Raw genomic sequence first — 22527 nt, 5'->3', positions numbered from 1 at the left:
GTCGCAAAGAAATCGAATTGGAGTGAAGTTGCAAAATTCAGAGGAGAGAATCAGAGAGAAGCCAAAAACTACATACATACAGCATATATATTACTCGATATGACGGCGGCGCATTCGTGCCTCTGGCACGTTTACGCGATATTTCGCCGAAAATTAAATTCATAAGACGAAACGCCAATCGCGTATTCATTGGGCACATCGCCAGTCGGGAGAGACGTTTGTGTTTCTCGACTTGCCTCTCAATAATCGCATCTGGCACGATAATCGAGAGCGAAGTTTGTATTCTGTAGATATGACACGATACCTTCAAGAATTCGTAAGTGCTTTGGATATACAGGCCATATTAAATTATAATTAATTTTTGTGCTATATTGTCAAATATTTCAGCACTCTCTTATTCGGATAATTCTGGAAATTATTCACTAAAAGAGATAGAATGATAGCAACTCGAGCGAAAATTTTCAGAAAATGTTAAACGAAATATATTCTAACCTTTGCAAATAATTAAAATTTTTAAATGAATAAATGTTTAAATTATGGATTAATGCTACATCTCTAAAATCTTTACAAGAAATTTAATAGACCGTTTTAAGCGACTAACACAAAAGCTTTGATCATATTCGCCATCCCGATAAATTTTCAATATATTTTATTATAATTATTTTACGAGAATATTGTATCATTATATTTATGTATTAATAATGTGCAAAAGAGATGCTTTGGAAAATTAATAAAAGGATTATTCACGCATAAAAAATAAATACATAAAGGTATACACAGAGATAGTAAAACACTGTCGATCTGATTTATCTTATTCCCGTTAAAAGCAATCTCGATCTAAAAAATAATAGTTTCTACTGAAAAACTGATGAAACTTATCCATAAGGTTTTTGCTTTTGCAACTTGTCTCGCAACTTATCCGGTCGAAGAAATTAATGATGCCACCATTACATTAGCGCACGGTTGCAAAATAATAGCGCAAAACTCTCTCTCTTTTTTCATACAACGTATATGCATCATCATCATATATTTCGTATCCTGACAAGCTGAACATTATAACTATCTTTGTTACATTTTAAAAAACTGCAAAATTTAGCATATCAGAATACGAATTTCTGCATATTCATAATGTTTTTCGCATTGTTTTATGATTAAATATTCAAAGTATTCAACATTTTCATTTTAATAGCTATCATAATATTTTGCTATTAATTACAGTGCTTATAAATGCAGTAGGTAGTTTAATTATTGATCGTTAACAAAGCGAAAGGAAACATTTAAAATTATAATTATATATCTTATGAGTTCGTATAACATTAAGCAATGTATTACGCGAATCAATACTTATCGTATCAATAAAGGACGAGATTTATGGAAACTGGCCAGAATTATTTTCGTCAAATAAGCTTTGCATGTTTTGCATTGATATCGTTACGTATGCTTGTTCGTTATTGTTAATTGTGTCAGGCTATTGATTAAACACGCCGTTGAAATATTTAATTATACATATGATCACATTCGTATTAATTACTAATAAGCTATCGGTGCAGGAATTTATTTTCGACTACATTCCTGTAATTGCATTACATATTGAAATAGACGCTCTTAGCGTACAAACAGAATCATATATTTCGCCCCTTTTTTAATTTAATATTTTATATTTTTATATAAATATATTTATTTCGAGAAATAATCACGCCCTCTGATTGGGATTTTATGTGTAATCAAGTATCCAAGGAATAATATAATAATTATTGTCGCAAATTCTTCAAATTTTCATTTAATGATAATTCAGATTATCTCAGAGAGAGAAATATTATCGAGATATTAAGAGATCTTCTTTTGCTCGCCGAAGGAATTCGAAGAAATTTTCGTAAAACTTGAAGTTCTTAAACTTTTCACGATATCTTTTCAATCTATTTGAATAGTGATAGTTTGATGAAGAGTCGCACGTGTGAAAGGAGATACGATTGAAATGTACGCAAGTACGTTTTATGTATTTTGATGTATAATTAAAAAAAGACTAGAGAAAATATAACAACAGTAATTTATACCACAAATATTATAATGAAAGTGATGTAGATAAAAAAAATAAAAATAACGAACAGTAACATATTTCATGACAGAAGCTTTTGTGAAGTTATCGCATTTGTTGCAATGAGATTTCCACAATGCATCGAGATAAAAGAATAAAAAAAAAGGGGAATAATAAATAAATGTTATGTTGCGATAATAATTCCGAGGGTTTTGCTTTTGCAGCGCACAAGCTTTGGGAATACTCAAATAGTTACGTAACACAAAATAAGGTTAATTCTCGAAATAAAAGCTTCAAAAATCCTTAACCGTACATGAATATTACGATAACGTAAAATTCAATAACCGTGAAAGTGACTCGGAGATAACGTCTGCCTTCAGATTTAAAGTGTTATAATGTAAAATTATCATTAGAGTTGCCTGCGATGTCCATACAGAAAAGAAATGATATTTTCGATATTTCAGGCATTTTATAAGTAAATATATGTAAGGCTATATAAAGCATATAATATTGGTAATAAGCGTTATAATTTAAGAATAATTTTGGTGACAAAGGCTATGCTGAAACCACGTTTTTCTTTTTAGATACAATCTGGAGCAATATATATGGAAAGAACAGTTTCGCCAAAGTAAATTTAGTTATTAGATACAGATCTGCTTTTGTTGAAGCATCAAAAAATAATCATGTAAAATGCTTGATGAGTAATTCTGCAAAAAGTTTTGACGTTTTATTAACTAGTTTGAACGTCCTGCATAATTATTTTGATAGTACAAGAAAATTATTTTTAAATATGTATCCAGTAAAATTTGTTAATGTTTTCGCAAAAAACCGTCCTTTCCATATTTGCAATCGACTTTTCCTTTTTGGATGCGACACAAATACGTATCAAGCGCAACATTTGTAGATGTATAGCAATGCAGGAATCGTGTAGCAGTCGCGTTTAATTAATACAGTAATCTTTTATTAACAGTAATCTCCTATGTTTTTGCGACTTCATGACCTAATTACAGTGATAGGGAACGACATGCGATGCTTACGTGTCGTTGTAAATTTGAAATTTATCTTGTACAAGACCAGAATTTTTTTTCTTTTAATGAACGCAGTTTTTTCATCGCGCGATGCTAATTTTTAATTATGTATATATGACCTATTTAGCAGAGTATTTCGAATTTATTCTGCTTATGGTAACGTTGCAGAATATAAAAAATACAAATCTTGATTTACTTGATCTACAATTAGTTTTATCTTTTCAAGATACGTATTCGAGTTTTCTGCCGAAACTTACTTAGTTTTCTTTTCGTAAATTTCTTCTTTAACTACACCAAGATAATTTCGCCAATGGTATATTAAGATAATCTGAATCGTACACGAAAATAGATTATGTCTAACAGCGTGGTAGACTCTCGGCTTCAAGACCGCTATATGACGCTTCCGCCCAAACTGTGACAACAGCCTCGCTCAGGCAATTTAAATTTTACAGCTAGTCTTGACATGCAAGCGGCATTATGCATGCCGGCCGTATACGCCGGGTTTTTCTGTTAAATGTGTCTTCCCCGCGTTCGCGAATTGCAAAATTCAATTCGGACCTACTCCCCGTTATCTACACGCGAGTACATTTTACGATGAATATTTCACGGCTTCTGCATTTATATTTTATCGCGCTATTCTTAGCAACCTTCGGTAATTACATTTTACAAAGCATTTCAGACACCATCGGATGAAATTTTAGGTTGTCCGCTTGCCTTTTACGTGATCGGAACGCAGACGAGATATTTGAAATGTTAACAATATAATACATTTGTACAATCCACTACAAGGCATTACACGATTATTATTCTCTTCAGAATTTGCTTAGCAAATTTTTACTTTAATATGAAAATGCAAAATTTATTTAAGAACTCGTATCTATTTGATGAAAACCGAAATTCCTTTTCTCTTTGCGATCATTAAAGTTGAATAAATTTACAATATGTAATTAAAAGAAATATAGTGAAATGGTGCACAACTATGCACAATTTTTACTTGATATGAACTTTTGAGTAAACTTTAAGTTTATGTCTTTTTTATTAATTTTTTTCAGGAAGAAATTTCATAGAAACAACATGGAAAAATATCTTTTATTTTCGTTTATTTCGCATTGAGATTCTTATCCGTGCCGCTTTTCTCAAGTATAAGTTTGATTAAATTAAATTGAAACATATTTGAGAAATGTGTTACGTGTTGTGCGGAGATACGAACAATTTGAGTTTCGGGACACGATTTTATTTCAAATCTGTTAAGCTTATACAGTTGCATGATATTTATGTTTCTTTTAATTTTTTAAATCGGATTTAATGTCACAGGATTTATAATCAGAGTTTGAAAGTATTATCTGCGTAGCATTAATAAGTTTCACATAAAGCAAAACTGAAAATTTGACGTTATATATATATACTTGGTAATTACATATTTTTTGAAAACGCGTTTTATGATATTCAAATAATTTTTATAACTTTTATCTGCTATTTAAATTCACTATTTTGATTTGCAGAATTGGATATGTATATAAATTCACAATGAAATATTTAAGCACTAAGATTTGTTTTGACCGAATATAGGATTTTACTGTCTAATTTTATATTATAATTTAAGTATTATTTAGAATTTTTTATTTTTAAATTAAATTCAAATAAATAAGCGTTATAAAAAATTATCCCATAGGCCAAGTTTTGTAAAAATCAAATGGGAAATTTATAAAATAAGAGGATGTGACCCTAAATGAGATCACCATTTCACGAAAGGTTAATAAACAATTATATTCCGTTCGCATATCAAAAGAACGAAGTGGCCCCGTGTACTAAGTAATATTAAATTTATCTTTAGATCAAAGTAGAATCATCATTACGTTGCAGGTAGAGCTCAGTAATCAAGCATGTTTGTATCGCGCGTGCAGTTTATATGCAGATAGTTGCTGGGGCAGACAATGCACGTTCACAGTGAATTTCGCCATTGACACACCAACAAGACGACACGGTTACTCATTACGTATACTTAATTAGAAAACTTCGGTAGCGCTACATAGCACAGGAATAAATCATGGCGCTGCATCCTCATCGTGTCTGGTCGAGCCTGCTGCGAGCAACTATAGCACGTGATAATATGCACTACAGTGATAAAAGACTAAAAGTGATAAACGATGCGAAAAGAAGGCATTTCCTTATAACCTGTTTACTTTCCCATTTAGTGAATCTTGTATCAGTAAATAATAGGTAAAGATAACTAAAAGTTGTTATATTTAAATATTTTGGGCTGCAAAACTTGCTTTAAAAATCACGATTTATTTCTATTCTCATCATGTTTGTGTTTATATATATTATATATATAATATTTAATAAATTAATTTGCCAATTAATCCGTTAAATGTGAAATATATATAATTTCACGCTATTACTCGTTGTGCATCGTAAACTGCAGTATGTTGAACTTTATAAACATTATAACGAATAATCGACTGAAATTCTTTTCAGTTTATGAACTTGTCTGATTTATAATTTAATAAATATGATGTATTAATTATTTGGTATATTAATATTTAAGAGAAATTATATGCAAATTACATTTTTGAAATATAATTTAAAAAATTAGAGACATTAAAAAATTAAAGATTGATTTTAAAGATTTTTTAAAAATATTTTTTAATAGAAAGCGTCAAACTTTATTTGTCGAACGTCCACAATCGACTATTCTCGCTTTTAAAATTTGTAAGCTTAGATCGTGATTTATTTCAATTTTGCCAATTATATCTAAAAAGCGATCATTACTGAGTGCCGAGAAAATTTCTCATTGAGAGAAGCTTCGAGAGAAAATTGATTTATTACTGATAGCGATGAGATTTACATTTTATTAAAAGATACTAGATATGGTAACAATTCACGTTGTCACGTTTAGTAGTGATACCATTAAATTATAAATCAACAGACGAGTTCATAAGCTAAAAAGAATTTTAGTCGATTATTCGTTGTAACGTCTATGTATAAAGTTCGATATACCGTAGTTTACGACGCACGACGAGAGAAATGGCGTGAAACTCAAAATGAATGTTGTATCTTTTTCACAATATAGCCCTGTCATTTTCGTATAAAGATCAATTCTGATTAAAAATACATTATTAAAGTATTATATAATAATTATAAGATATCTTATGTCATAATTTTTTCGCATCTCTTTTGGTCTATAGATTATTGGCTATTTTTTTTTGATGGCAGAAATAACTTCGCAGATATATAGGCAATTGAAAATAATGAAGGATTTTCCAATAATTAACATATTTGTGTATGTGTGTGTGTGTGTGTGTGTGTGTGTTTTTTTTGTGTGTGTGTGTATGTGTGTGTGTGTGTGTGTTTGTGTGTGTGTGTGTGTGTGTGTGTGTGTGTTGTAGGTATGTATATATAATCTACTGTCTCATATATGGGTCAAGATAATTTTACTCTTCGCAGTACGTACACGTAAAATTAAAGATAGTAAAATTAGAAAGAATACGTTCATGATATTTAAATGAAGAGACAAAATATTTTTTTGGTCTTCACCTCCTATCCTTTTTTCTGTTTATTTAGTTATAGACACGAATTGTTAAATTTCTCTAAAACACAAAAAATAATAAATAATTTTCTCTATACAAAGTAAAATAACATTAAATTGAAGATTATAAAATCAGATAGAAGATACGTTTCTAATATTTAAAAGAGAATACAAAATAACTTATATTCTCTTCGTTTTTTTTATTTCTGCCTTTTTTATTATTTCCGTTTGTTTATTTGATTATAAGTATAAAGTATTAAGTTTCTTTGAAATGCAAAAAGAATTGATAAACTAATTTTCTCTTCCATTCTATACGAAGTATAAAATAAGGAAATTTCGGAGGTATTTGTCCGTTGAATGTCTCGCGAAATCCGGTGCATAAATCACTCCGTTCAATTGTGTCAAATTAATCCTTTCTTGATGCTCTTATATTTCATTGTTCTGCCTCTGGTTTTTGTTACGTGTGATTAGCTCTTCGTTCAAATCAGCCACGAAGGCAATATTTCGCAGCGGCAACGAAACAATTAACGACGTCATCCGGTCGGGCAGGAAAAAGATTGTCCGTGAAAAACTGTAGTTGTTTTCTGCGGGCGATCATTTTCTGGGTATCGACCTGGGATGAGAAAGGGGGACGAAAGTGTGCCAGAGTAATTTTCTTGGACGTTGTTTTACACGGAGCATCGTCGGCTGTTAATCTTGCCAATTAACGGTCTTCAGATGACATAAAAACCATGGCGGCGACGAAGTAGAAGCGACGCATAAAAAGGAAGGTAACTCGAAACTTGTAGTAAAACGGAGGAAAATTGGTAGAATTAATGGCGTGTACCCGCGCCCGTCATAATCTTCAAATAATTACGCTCGTAATTTTACGATCTCTTGACATCCTACTTAAACTTCGAAAGAAATGTCCTTGTTCAAAGATTTCTCCAGTGGGTTATTATCGTAATTTTTATATTCTTGAAAAAGAGAAAAAAAAAGAACGATTCTTTAACAGGGCAAGTTGAAAAACTTCATAAAGCTTTAAAAATACAGATACGAATTATAATGTTGTTTTTGAATGAATATCAGATGATTATTTTTTATAATAGAAATGTTTATATCGTACCATAATATTTTGATGTCAAAAAAATATCATATAAATTTTCATGTTGTAAAATAGTTTTAAAAAATCTAAGGATTACGAGTAAAAAGAATTCATATAAACAACAATGAGGAAGATATAAATCAAAACAAAAAAGAATCAAAATTGGGCTTTTAACAATGAGAGAATTAGGATAAAACGCAAAAAGCGCATTTTTATTCGAGCGGTTTTTCTTGGCGGAAAAAGTCAGATGAAGCAGAATTGATTTGGATTATGCAGATTATTTGAATGAAATACGAGATGATCGTTTTAGTAAATTGCAAAAATATTACTGCAGAACGTGGAGAATCGCTGTTGCGATCGTCGCGGCTGTTTGTCATGATTTATACCTTTTGCGCGACTCCGCGATGCAAGAAATGTCGAATTAAACTTGGCGTAAACGGGGTAGCGAAGGTGCATGCTAATTAAGATATAACATTGACTAATGACTGCTAATCCTAACGCGCATAAATGAAATATAATTCACCCTGCAGCGGGCTATATTACGCCATAGTCGGTTTATACGCAGCGCACTTACTTTCACAGGAACGTGCCTGGTGATTTAAGTATCCCCCGTTAATAAGGACAGCTACTATACGTCGGAATAAGCGTGTCCGATGCGATTTTTAACTATTATTAATTTCACGAGAGTTCCCTCGAGCCGGATTGCGCTGTTGGATGCGTCGACGAGAAATGACTTGCCTCTTTTAGACGAATTTGCATTTGAATAAAGTTAATTTATAAGATGTATGAATAATTTTATATGAATATAAAATTATTCACTCTTATGATATGTATACAAAATTTTAAGCTTTTTTGTCGTTATGAATTTTTTAGTTTATGATATAATTTACAAGTGATTTCTTTTAACAAAAATATGGAACATTCTTATAACTTTTAAGTCGTAAAAAGTTATAAGCACAGAAAATTTAGAAGTTATAATTTAAGAGTAAATGTAAAAAAATAAGAAAATTTTATTTTTATTTAATTGTAATTATTTTTTACTTTAACGGAACATTAATATGCCAGACCTATTAAATAGTTTTGGTTGAATTAAGCCGTTTGCTTGCATCTATAACAAGTATTCATTACGCTTCCCCATTTGTGTCGCGACGATGCTTGAATAATAATTTTATTCACCTCTTAATAGATTAGAGAATCGCGATCAGTCGCAAAAAAACATTGATCTATCCAATGTTATGTAAGAGACATCTATTTGGTCCCGTTTTCTTCGACTTTGACGGAAAACCCGCGGTTTCTACGCCGCAAAGTTTATCTTGCCTGCCGTCCCATTTTCCTTTCGCAAGAAAGAAAAAGAAAGACGAAGAGCGGAAGAACCTCAGAAAGTTTCGGCGGCAGAAGAGAGGAGGATCCAAGAAGTGCTCTCAGCGTGGAAACGAGAAAAATCACGGGAAGCGCGCGAGCGTGCGCGAGCAGTGCGCCGCATCTCAAGGATTTCTCGGGTTAAAGTCACCGAAATCCCGGCCGGGCAAACGAAATTAGGAACACGATGAACTGGTCCTTTGCGAAAACTCAGCTCTGAGAAGGAAAGCTGAGACTAGTCTTGTTAGAATCCGATAAAATTTTTCGCGAATACGTTGGACGCTCCTATGTTGAAACACGCGACAAATTATTTTTTTTTCTCTTTACTCTTCTCTCTCTCTCTCTCTCTGTCTTGCAAAATGGACCAATTAATCGAATAATCGTAATCATTTAGAGAAAACTGCATACAATGTATAAAAGATAGATATGAACTAGTTTTTCTGCGATTAAAAGGTTTAAAATTGAAGTTGATTGACTTAAAAATCGATAAGGTAATAATACTTTTTTCAAATCACTTTATCAAAAATATAAACATTTCATAAATGATTCTATTATTTTATCTGAGTAATATGTATAAAATTTTAACACAATTCTCTTATATTTAAAAGTTATTAAATTTTGTGTTTGCTTTGATTCTTATCAAAACAAAATCACGTTTTGTAGTATTTGTGCAAATTTAATACGAAAAGTGAATTAATAAAATTTTTTATATTTATTAATAAAACTCTAATAAAAATTTTTGCGCGAAAGTTTATTTAAAGCCACTTACTCGTTTAAAAGTTGTTTACCTAAAACTGTAGAAAAACATGGTTATTGCGCAATGTGCAGCATAAGCCAGCCAAATTTGTCGTTTTGTTTTTGCAGTTAGTTTCAGGGCTTATTTATAACCAAAATTTTTTGGCTAAAATTAACTGATATTGACTTTTTTGGCTAATCTTTTTGACTGATGTATTTTTAGCTAATATTTTATAATCAGAACATCTTTAATGCTATTAAAAGTGTACCGCTATATTTTTATATTACATTTATATAACAAATTTTAGTTAATATTTTATTCAGTTAGTATTCTATTTTCTTACAAGAATTTAACTTTATATCATTTACTAAACTTGTCAAGATTAAAATATTTCGTTTTTGCTCTTCTAAGTAGAAATAAGAATTTTAATTTTTCACGACATAACAGTTTTGATATGACAGATAATTTTCTCACATTGTACAGGTAAGCTATTTTGTGTACGGAAAAATTGCAGGAATTATGGAAGTATTATTTTGTACGAAGTTATGAAGCTCATAAGAAAATGCAAAAAATAAAAAGATAATGAGATATGATTGTATACTGAAATAATAGTAACATTATTATGACATCTAATACATTCACGTATAAATATTTTTCAACACCGTGGAAGTAAATTAATTATATCATTAAAATGCTGGATTTTCAAAGAAGCTATCGTATTTTTTAACATTGGAAGATACATAAATTCAACTGAAGTATTAATAATAAAACTGTCTAATAAGGATTTTCAATTGGCTCTGCATTAGTTTTATGCAAACCACACCGAAATAAATAGTTAATATATGAAGACTTTATCAGCGAGTGGCTTTGTGAAAATCGTTTTTAATTCAAAGCGATCATGTACAAATGGCGTCCATTAACGCGAAATCGGATGGCCTGGTAATCGTGCAACTGTCCGTGCACGGTATATTGCCAGTTCTTTATACACGACGCGACGCATTGTCAGTTTTGCAAATTAAAAATATTCAGTTAACGGTCGCGAAAAAAGGAAAACAATCGGCGTGCTTGTTTTCAACATCAACGAGATAATTCTTTCTCATCCACCTTTGCAAAGGCCGTGTCCAGGTTACGAGTCCCGCCATTCTCTACGTCTCCCTTTTCTCCCTGAGCCCAGGGAGATTGCTTCTGGCACCCTGCTCAGAATAACAAATATAAACCGACGATTTGCAACTGCTGACGTAAAAGGGACCGATCCCCCGCGGCCACCGCGCATGCATATATCCCGAAATACAATTTATAGATCCCATTATATATACACGTATCGTAGGGATGCTGGTATAGAGTTCAGAATTACGATAAAAAGAATTTAAAAGAGGAAAAATAAGTACAATCTTCATTTAGCAATTACACCGAATAAATAGACAGATAGCTCCAATAATAATATTTTCAATAAATAGAAAGAAAGATTATTATCATATAATTTTGAGATTCTTGTTTAATGCCTGTATCAGGCTACAAAGAAAAAAACTTTTATTGAAATAAAAATTTAGCTAGATACAAATCTGAAAATTAATTTTGTTGGATTATTAAAATAATTATGAATATGTTAATTGTAAATTTAGTTGCTAAAATATTAAAACTTTTTACTATATTACTCATCATGCTTAAATTTCTTATAATTATTTTTATGGTCTAACAAAATTATTTTCAGATCTATGTAAATTTTTAGATAATTCAGCAAAATTGTTTCTTTTAGACATTGAGATTGAAATTCAGATTGAATTTGATCAATCAAAGCAAAGATCACTAAACTTGATATTAATTTTTTTTCTTTTAATTGGTTAAATTCGATCTGAATCCCAATCTCTAATCTGACACGGGCATTAGAGTAAACAATTTCGCGAGCAGCACCGATAGCCAATTGGATTCACATGAACTAGTCAAACGCGTCAACAAGAATCTCATGCTTGTCTCTTACTTAGTCATTCGTTCGTCGTTGTTGTGATGTTATAAATGTACAGAATCAAACGGATTTCAATTCGGTAAGAAGAACAAATTAATATTGATATCAACATAGTAAAGATTAATAAAGCTGCTAATTCTGTCAAGTTGACTGAATAGTTGCAATATCGAACTTTTCTTCAATATCTCTTTTTTCGCGAAAACGTTGATGTTATTTGTTATAATTTTTAGTACAATAAAATCGCCGACGCGTCAACATTGCGGTTCATTCCATCGAGTTAGAACCCGAATCCTTTTTCTCAAGACGACGCTAGCAGTTATCATTTATATAATAACTGTTATGTATTATTTTTAGTTTTGTGACATTTTATTTCTTCGATTTTGTGTCACTTCTTGTATTATAAGTTAACGATTTGACAAGTGTATTTCTCATTATATATATAAATTCATTGCTTTCTAGGAAATGCAGTTACGGTTCCGTAATATTAATTGAGAGCTACTTACGTAGTGAAACTTTATAAGATTATTCCGCGTTATCAAATTACTGGATTACGTTGATTTGTGTGAAATTCAATCGAAATATAATTTGTCAAATACATTGAACGATATTTAAAGTCCTCTCAGTTGCCGTGACCTTGTTAATTAGCTAGTAAACATAAATGTGCTCGCTTTCGCGCAACCTCATTCCGCTTGTATTATTCAAACATTTTAAATTTTAAGTATTTACATTTTTAACCATTTTCTCCTAATTACTGGACATCTCTAATTTTAATAAGAAATTTATTGTAAACGTTGAATTCTTTTTTCTTTAATTATTCTTTGATTATATTTTTCTATTATTTCTTGTCATTTTCTATTCTGTATAATAAATATTTCTTTGAGAGAGAGTTCACTCTAAAAGTCCTCTTTCCTCTTATCACATTTCGCATTAAGTCTAAGTTATTGAACAAGATAATTCAGCGAAATTTAATAGGTTGATTTCCGACAGGCGATACAGCGTTGTGACTCTGGAAACGAATAATTTGATAAAAGACAAACGATCTTTTGTTAATTATTTAAAATCAAGACGTAAAGAAGTCTAAAATAGGCACGTAAATAAGTTTAACATCGTAATATTTGTATATTACGATGCAAATATTAAGGAGCATTATTTTCACAACTTTATTAGGTAAGATAATTAATATCATTGCGTTTTATATATATTTATATGTATATATATAAAAAGATAATAATGAATATATAATTAATATTAGCAATTAATTTATTATGATTAAAAATTGGTTTTTTAATTCAATTAATTTATTAAAAATAAACTTCTAAAATGAGACTTGAAAGAATAAAATTAATTCTTTAATAATTCTTGATGAGAGGATAAAATTAATTCTTTGATTACATTCTGATATAAAGAGATATTTTTATCAATAAAGAGACATTTTATCAATATTTTATGCAATAAATTATCAATTATGTTCTTTAGTTTCTGTGACTGCATACGTGCTAGCAAAGGAAGATGTGAATTATAAAACATGGAATAAAAACAACGAATTTATAGAATACAATGGAAAGCACAAAAATTACACTGACAGCAACAAATCCAGACTTTATAGAAAAGACACTGTAATAAGACGATCTCATTACGCGGATCCCTTGCATTTATCAATGGATGGGAGCACTTGGCAATTAATCTTTTTGATAATAATAAGCATGTTGATATTCTCATATTTGCCAATTTATCTCAAGTAAATAACGATTTCTCTTCATATTTACGTTTATATGCTATTAATTTTATAATCAATTAGTTTTATATATAAGAATGATTTACAATATAAATTAAGTATTAAAGACTGCACTAAAAAAGATTTTAGGACACGAAATATAATAATATTAAATATTTATTATTTTAGCTTATTATTATAAACAATTAACAATAAACAATTAAATAATTATTATAATAAAAACAAATAAATAAAAAAATAATTAAGTATAAAATTAATAATATTAATTTAATTTAGGCTAAACTATTATTAATACTGAGAAATTATTATTATTTCCAAATAACTAGAATATATATTAATTATGTTAAACGTTTTTTGTTTGAATAGAATGAGTACGAAATTTTGGCCTGTTTTTGCAAACTGGTCTTTTGATATTTTGAAGAATTATTTCTCTTTCTGTAGACCTTTAATTGCGGTTATGACTCGCAATTCAAGGGATAATATGTATCAAGAAGTGTATCAAACATATAATGTGAGTAAAATGTATAATATGTGTGTGTTGTGCTATATATCATCATCCACAGAAGAATTAGTTAATGATAGATATTTGTATATTATAAATATGTATATGTATAATATATGTATATAAATATATGTATATATAAGTGAATATAAATATGTATTTATATACAAATGTTTGCATATATCAAACAAAATTATTATTATAAATATATATTTTAGAATAATAATTTTTTTTAAATATGCATGATGATATTTTCTTGTGTGTATATTATAAATTATGTTTAATTTTATTTTTTTTTATTTTTTTTAATTTTTTAAATATAAATTAATATTATTAATAAAATTTTTTAGCTGCCAGTGGGATTCGTTTAAATAAAGCATTTTAGATTAATGCTATTGCAAGCTAATACAAGGTGTCACGTAGTGTATGGTACCTATTACTAAACATATTAACTTTGTCAACTTTGTGCAATATCAAAGATTTTAATGTGATACAATTAAAATATAAGTAGACTAAAAATATATATCAATGACTGATCAAATAATCTTAGTAATAAATATTTTTAGTATTTTTAATTTATGTATTTTTAATTTAAACTTTATTTCCAGCTTAATTAAAACAAAATAAAAATTAGTTCTTTTAACTTATTTCTTTTAACTTATTTCTAACTATTCTAACTTATTTGAACACAAATTATTTATATTACTACTGTCTTAAATCATCATAATATAATTTTTATATTATGATGATTTAGGTAAGTAGCCAAAATGAACTCTACTAAGGATTGTTAATAGATTGAAAAATCGAATTTATGCTTTAAAAATAATGATTCTATGCATATTGATATATATTTTTAACTGCATTGCATATATTACAATAATATTAAGTCTAAATCTAAAATTTGTGCAAGTACGTATAATTTTAGTATTTTAGATTTTTAATATTATGGTTTATAGATTGATACATTAATATAGTAGTTTGTATACATATTACAGATATGCATTTTTTTAATCTGACAAACATTTTTTATAAGTTATATTTTTTTATAAATCATATTTTTTATAAACTATTTTGTACATTAAAATTGACAATTATATACTACACTCGTATATTGTTTATGTTCTTAATGTTTATTGTCTTTTTTAAACGAATACAATAGAACTAAAATTTTATAAGACTTATAAAAAACTAATTTATATTTTTCAAAGATAATTTCTTTTTTAGTGTCTTTTCTTAGAAAAAATATTAAAGAACAATTTTCAAGTTGCAAATGAGTAAAAAAGAAGAATCTTTTAGCAGTTAACCCTCGAAATATTAAAAATAAGATAAAATTATATCATACATTTAATTTCAAGTAGAATTTGCTAATTTTAACTTGAAATGTAATCACAAAGAGGGAATACAAAATCTATAACGTACAAAATTAGAAAGTGTGTTTTATAATAAATAAATTTCTTTTCTTGATATTTGTAGTATTAGCTAAATATCGAATATAATATTAAATTAGTTTTTAAAGAATTTCTCATTAAAAAGATCTTTGGTAGTATCAAAACATATTATATAGTTATAAATCAAGAGGCATGCTTTACAAGCGAAGTAAAGTCAACCGCGTACATTAACGTCATGCGATTGATTATCAAATGTAGACACGGTTATTATATACAATGTATTGCAATAACGACGGAACTAATTTAAACTTCAATTTAATGCAAAAGATTTTTCAAGTCCAAATTTATTTTGCACAAAATCCTTTTACTTTAAATATTTTATTTACGCGAAATTATATTATAATATTAAGAATATAGAACAAAGTATTTTGTTATATGTGATATAAAATAAAATAAATATCTTGCTGCACTCTCTCTTCTCTTTGGCTGTACAACTTTTCACGTCACATCGTAGTATAAGAGAATTATATTCCACGGTATGTATAATTTTCCATTCCTAAATCGGCACAAGTTTCTTATATTGTTACTTTTGTACAGAACCAAAAATTTAAACAAGAGACAATTATAAAATATCTCCCTCTTGTTGATATAATAAAGTAACATTTCTTTGTACAATAGTTTCTCTCTCGCGTACTGAGTCTCTCATTTTTACCTTTTCTTTTTTTTGAAAAGTTCGATGTAACGCTGAAACCTGTCGATCAGTCGCACATCCGTGCTACGTCATGGAACGAGATTGCATTGGTCCCAATTGGTCCTGGCTTTGAACGTTATTCCCGATTCGTCCTTTGAGCCGGTTGACGTCTGAAATCGTATCATGCAACGCAGGCAGAATGCGGCGCGCACCCGAAATGTTGCAGAATCGGTTTAACCTCTCTGTCGGGAGGGCGCGACTGCCCTCGAAAAAAAAGAGACACTTTACCGAGTAGCCAGGCGGTTCTGATAGTGGCAGTGCTTGTTATTCGCGGTGAAATTACTTGTACCACTCAGCAAGATTGAAGGAAAGATCTTTGATACCGCGATTCCGCCATCCACACCTGAACGCGGTATTTCGCGTCTGTCGCACGACTAGACGGGCAAAGAGAATCTTTTTGATGTGCGGCGTGGCGCGTTGCTATCCCAGCCGTATTTGCATCGCACCAACCAACGAATGAAATTTTCATCGCTGATTTACGAGATCAAAAGTATCTTCCATAATGATATGTGTACGTGCATCGATTTCTCGCAAGATATCGCATGGAATATATAAGTAAAATACAGGTAAAATTACATGTTTCTCTTTTATATATTGTGTGGGTGAAAATAAGTGATCTTAACTCTAGAATGCTATCGATATGTAAATTTTACATATAAGAGAGTGAGATTGTTGAACGTAAAGTTATATTTTCATTGGTTATTAGGAGATTTAATCTATAATATTATGCTAAAAACTAGGACAAGTGGAGATCATCTAAAAATTCTGTCTGTTATATATTAATTTGAACTTCCTAGCGATCAATATTATAATAGGAAGCATAACAAAACTAATTTCAGTGTTTTACTAAGCAGTTTTGTATTATTTTGTGTTATTATATATTTAACCCTTAAGTAGACGTACTGGCAAACTCATATAGCGATTGAAGTGGCTCTGGAACTTCCCTCCGCCAAGAAGACTAACCACTGGATCATTCAATTCATTTTTTACTCTGTATTGTAATTTTTATCCTTTTAGGCGGATTGGAAGTCTATCCAAGAGATTAAGAAGAAAAAAAAATGGCTTTAATCTTATGCACCTACTAAATATATGAAAAGATCTAAATATATGAAAAGACACATACACAATTATATTACATATTATTTTGTCGTTAAAAGTGTGGAATGTATGAAAAACTCATTTACATTAATTAAGAGTGGTCTATTTTCTTGATACGTAAAATTTACGATAGCAACTTATCAGTCAATAGCGATTACATTTCTAGGGTTAAGATATACCTCGATTTTTTAGGACAAAATTAAAGTTCGATTCATCTAATACTAAATTCTATAATTAATAGATATTATAATTTATCTTTATTTTTTAATAAGTAAAGAGAACAATGGCCCCAGGCATTTATATCTGGCCAAACTCATTGTCCCTTTTATTATTCATTTAATTTTTTAATTTTTTCTAATTTTAGATATTTATTTTTTATTTTATTTTTTTGAATATATTGAGAATAACAAGAAATTTTTACATATTATATGTCTTAGAAATGTCACATAGTTTCTAAAGTTTAGTTTTACCAAAGAAACAATACAATACGTCTGTTATTCGACAATCGTATAACATTTCAAGTTTTTCTCTCACGTTGAAACGCGAAACTGAAATGATAGTTCGTTTCGTCACAAGCGATACTAGTAAAATTTTACTGGTAAATTCATAAATTCCTTCACACATAGAAAAATCAATTGGAATAGATGTATAACGGAAAATAAATCTTCGACATAAACGCAAAGTGAAATCCGTTGACTGCGGTTTTTTGAGGATAAAACTATTTAAAATCGCTGTAGAAGAGTTAAAACGGATGGTTTTATAAAGATTAAATGCCGGATATTATTTCAGATATCTTTGGATATTTCGAAACATAAAGAGCAGGCGAGAGAGATAAGTGCGGCGTCGTTATCATTCCGCTTGTAGCCGCGGTTTGCTCGCGGCGAAATCGGTAACGCTATCACGTACGGGAGCATTCCTGATTCCGGCGGCCACGGCGGTTTCACGTCATATCCAGACGAAAATTGGGAAATGCTCCTAATTTTCGTCGGCGCAGCCGCGTGCAACATTTCATCGCCAACGCTGGACCGATGCTTACAACGGTACATACCATCGCAAGTTGATTGCGCACGTTTCGCATTATCGCGCGATCATTGGGGAATAACGTTTGCCCTGTGCTCGTTGGCAGCTGATAATCGCGTCTCGCGAGACTGTCGAGAGCGAACACAAGAATATCAAGTGATGAGATATAATTGCGACACATATTTAATTTTACTAAAGAGGTAATTACCTCGTGGTTTAAATTTAATTGTTTGCCCGCAAATTTCTACATCATTCGTACTATTATGAATGCGAATATGCATATATGTCAAGTGAACTTTAGGGAATTATTATGGAACGATAAAAAGCAACATAATGACAGTTAATTTTATATGTAGAGAGAGGGAGGGAATTATAGAATATTTTGTTTTATAGAGAAATATAATATACACAGTAGATATTCATGTGACATATCTACTTTTAGTACAAATTTGTTAGCCACAGCGTGATACCAATTATGCTTTAGGAGGAAGTTTTTCAGACATATAAAACAAACGAATTTATAAAAAATAGAAGAAAACAGAAAAAAATAGAAGAAAAAAGATTATGTGGTTATATTATAGAATAAGAAGGAAATATGGAATTATCAACTAGTATACAGTATATATAATTTTGCATGTAAGATACATATTTTGTTACCAAATTTAGTTGAATTATATTATTTGAAAGTCATATTTAAGGCCTCCAAATTAGGCTAAAATTACAAATTGGTACCAATATACTTTTCAAAATTACGTGAAGAGTACACAATTATAGTTATATTACTGTCTGCTATCTACAAAACTACAGTAACGCAATATATACTAATAACTAGTGGCTATGTTATAAGTAGACGATGAAGTAATTTTGATGGATGTCTCCAGAATGCACCGTAAACTATACAAGCCTGGATATATCGTAATATTTCACAGCCTAATCTTCCACTATTTAAAAACTGGCTCTTTTCTTTCAGGTATAACAATAACCACTAATAATTTCTAATAACTGCTGTAAACGATTATGTACAAGATTTGAACCAGGCGAGAAAGATATTTTTCCACTATAATTTTCTGGACTCAATATATCCTTGACAAAGGAATCAAAGATCTAATAGATTTTAAGAAATGGACAGAGAATAACGTCCTTGCAATCACAATGCTATACAGAGGAAACAAAATATCGTTCTTTACACCAAACGTCCGAATCAATCAGCGCCTCCTGAAAATAAACGTGACAGAGTTATACGGGCGATCTCTCAATCTCGTCAATGGATTCTTTAACGTCACACTTTCAATCGACGTCTCGTGCGCAACGTGTACGAAACGATAGGGTAGAAAGGGGAAGGATAATACAAGCGGGTGGAAGACATATACACACATATACATGCACACAGACTAGTACGAACGCACAGCAGGATCGCGCGGGGAACGCAAGGTCGGGGAGGAAGAAAAAGCGGGCCAGGGGTTTTCGCCCGAGGCCGTGATATTACGTAATAAATCATCCGAATCTCTCGCGGTGTCATACAATATGGGCCTGTGCAGGTGAGCGACGTCTATACCAATTTTCATTCCAGGCGACATTCGACGTTCTCGCGCCGTACCCTGGCTCTTTCAGCGTGCACCCCAGTACTCCAGCCGGCTCTCAGCCAATTCTATAACCAGGCTGCGCTTCCGTTGCCGACCGGAGATTAATTTCGTTCTACGTTCTTCCCCAGGCTCGTATTTCACGCGGTCGGGCGTCGACGAATCGCAACGCTGCCGCGAAACTCGCTAACAAAATTGAGCCTTCGAACTTTTCATGCCGCGCTCTAAACTGAGATGTGATTTAGAATATCTAAAGTGTATCTTGCCTTTAACAATCGGTCTAATTAATCATATATATTCACTCAAACACAACAGAAATTCTATTAATAATACTTTATCTTTTAAATTTTTGGATATTATTAATTTAACATATATTTTAAAAATTCTTTCTACGCACATTAGAACGAACCAAGATTTATTTTTAAAGCATATTCTAGGAATCTTTGTTAATTATTTATCTATTATTTTATAAAAATAATTTTTATTTTCACTATTATAGTTCCTTAAAATTAATTATATACTTATTTTAGAACAATAAGAGCAATAATTGAATTTTTATGTGAGAACAATAGCTTATGTTAGTCAGTTAGTGCAATTTAGTTTGACATTCGCGTAACCGATGGTACAATTTAAACGGTGCATTGATCAAAATTAAATACCATGAGATAGCTATTAATGCTACCGTTCTGGTATTTAATCCATTTTATCATGGCGCTCAATTAATAAACATCATTCAAACCGCTCGCAACAACGTTTAGTATAATCATTATACAAATAGTATATAAAGGATTAAAGTTATATCTCGAGAGAAGCTAATCTACATCATTTTAAACAAATTAATCGTAACGTTGAAAGCTGATATGTGTATCATATATGAAAAACCGTATATGACTTACGGATTTATTTCATCCATTTTATAAAAATTTGCAAGTTTTAAAGATAAAATGAATAATATGATATTTTCAATGTTTTTCAATTTTGGTGAAATTCAATTGTAGTGAATTATATTCTCACATTTATATAATCATTTTTTGCGGCTATCATAAATATTCCAAACCGATGCACGAGAAAGTACATCCAAACGATATGAATCTGGAAGATATCATTAAGCAAAGAACATCGGATTAAATAAATATTCTATTAAAACATGGTTATTCTTGTAAGTTAAAGTATAAAATTATCAGATTATAAAATTTCGCGTGCCCTTTATTCATTGATCTGTTACCTTTATTGCAAAAAGCATTATTTTTATCTCGATATTGAAACATTTATGCAAGGTAAACCGTGCACAGTCGATTAAGTTAAATACTTTTACCATAAAAGACTTAATTGAGTTATTGTATCATAATCAAGTTATCGGATAAAAAAAGATATTAACCATAAATGCTATAAATATCACATGTGCGAAAATAATGTTTAGCTGTTTTGATAATTTGTTGAACTGTATTGATAATTATGCATTTGTGCCATGCTAACATGTAGGTTAGAAAAGCAATATAAAAAGGGTATCGGTCAAGAATGAACAAAAATTAAAGATTGAAAATTTAAATAAGAATAAACAGTTTATTCTCTAATGATTTAGAAAGACAAGGACGTTTCGACCTATCTACTTAATTTTCATTACTAAGGTAAATATTAAACAAGAAAATAATAATACAAATAAAGATATTAATATTAATGGTATTAAATATAAAGTTAAAATTAAGGATATTTTAACGTTAATCAAAGTGGGCAGATAACAAATGAATAGGCGGAGTACAATCTTTTTACAAATGTCCACGTCTTTCTAAATCATTAGAGAATAAATTATTTATTATTATTTAAATTTATCGTCTTTAATTTTTGTTTATATTTGGTTATTATCCTTTTTGTATTGCTTTGCAACTAGCACACGAGCCTTACAAGTAATTTATTAAATCAAAATTATTCCCTGAGATATATATATATAATCATTACCACAGATATTAACTAAATAATTAAATGGAGTTCTTCCTTATTTAAAAATAATACGATTTTATGACAAAATCACACTTGTTGTTTTTGAAGGATTAAATATACAAGCTGTAAATTGTGCAAAATTAATAAAGTTAAATGCAAAATTGTAATATCGTATTAAATCATAACGAACTCTAATTATGATTATTACAAATTGAACAGCGGAATAAAAATTATCTAAATGGTAAATTTAAATATTAAGTCGCGGCATATATTGATAAGATTAATTATTAACGTTTATTAAATTGATGTGTATTGAGTGTAGTATTCCTTTGTAAAGTCACCGCATTTCCTAACGGAAAAGGTAACTAACGCAAAAGACGCAATTTTATTTTGTAGATGTATAAGGCAATTAGGTGAAACGAGCCGTGTATCTGAATTGCAATACTCGTTACCAATGCTTTAAATTCTGTAAGTCGATGTTACGCTTGTTCGCTCACATTCGCTTTTCAGAAAGACAGCATCCTGCTTTCTCCAGTCTGCTTACTAATAGCTTATTCCGTCACCGCGCGATTGTAACGAGGAGCTTTTGAGGTATTCCAGCCTTCAACGTGATCCAGAAAAGTCGACGAGGATAACTTAGCCCTTTGTCGACAAAAGCGTGTAGGGATTGAAAAGCTAGATAGCTTTTTTCGTTTTTCTTAAAGATCGTCTCTGCCTTCGATGCGCGAAAAGCTACGCTAACAATTCGCGTGACACGACTGGGATTCAAGATCATTTATAG

General features: G+C 30.2%; 3 protein-coding genes across 5 annotated transcripts in view; 2 read left to right on the top strand and 1 right to left on the bottom strand.

Moving 5' to 3' along the window:
* Positions 1 to 22527, top strand: part of LOC108749178 (limbic system-associated membrane protein-like) — a 292256-nt gene that overhangs the window by 44472 nt on the left and 225257 nt on the right. The window lies entirely within an intron of this gene.
* The window catches only part of LOC108749179, a 222782-nt gene that overhangs the window by 195192 nt on the left and 5063 nt on the right, over positions 1 to 22527 (bottom strand). The gene's annotated exons all lie outside the window — the stretch shown is intronic.
* Positions 12741 to 14342, top strand: LOC108749181. The gene is made up of 4 exons (XM_018487727.1): positions 12741 to 12901; positions 13211 to 13472; positions 13836 to 13980; positions 14322 to 14342. Exons 1-4 carry the CDS (start codon positions 12862 to 12864, stop codon positions 14340 to 14342), a joined length of 468 nt encoding a protein of 155 aa, XP_018343229.1. The 5' UTR covers positions 12741 to 12861.

The sequence above is a fragment of the Trachymyrmex septentrionalis genome, unplaced genomic scaffold (assembly GCF_001594115.1).
Source record: "Trachymyrmex septentrionalis isolate Tsep2-gDNA-1 unplaced genomic scaffold, Tsep1.0 scaffold27, whole genome shotgun sequence".
Taxonomy (NCBI): Eukaryota; Metazoa; Arthropoda; class Insecta; order Hymenoptera; family Formicidae; genus Trachymyrmex; species Trachymyrmex septentrionalis.
This window is presented reverse-complemented; position numbering and strand designations above follow the sequence as displayed.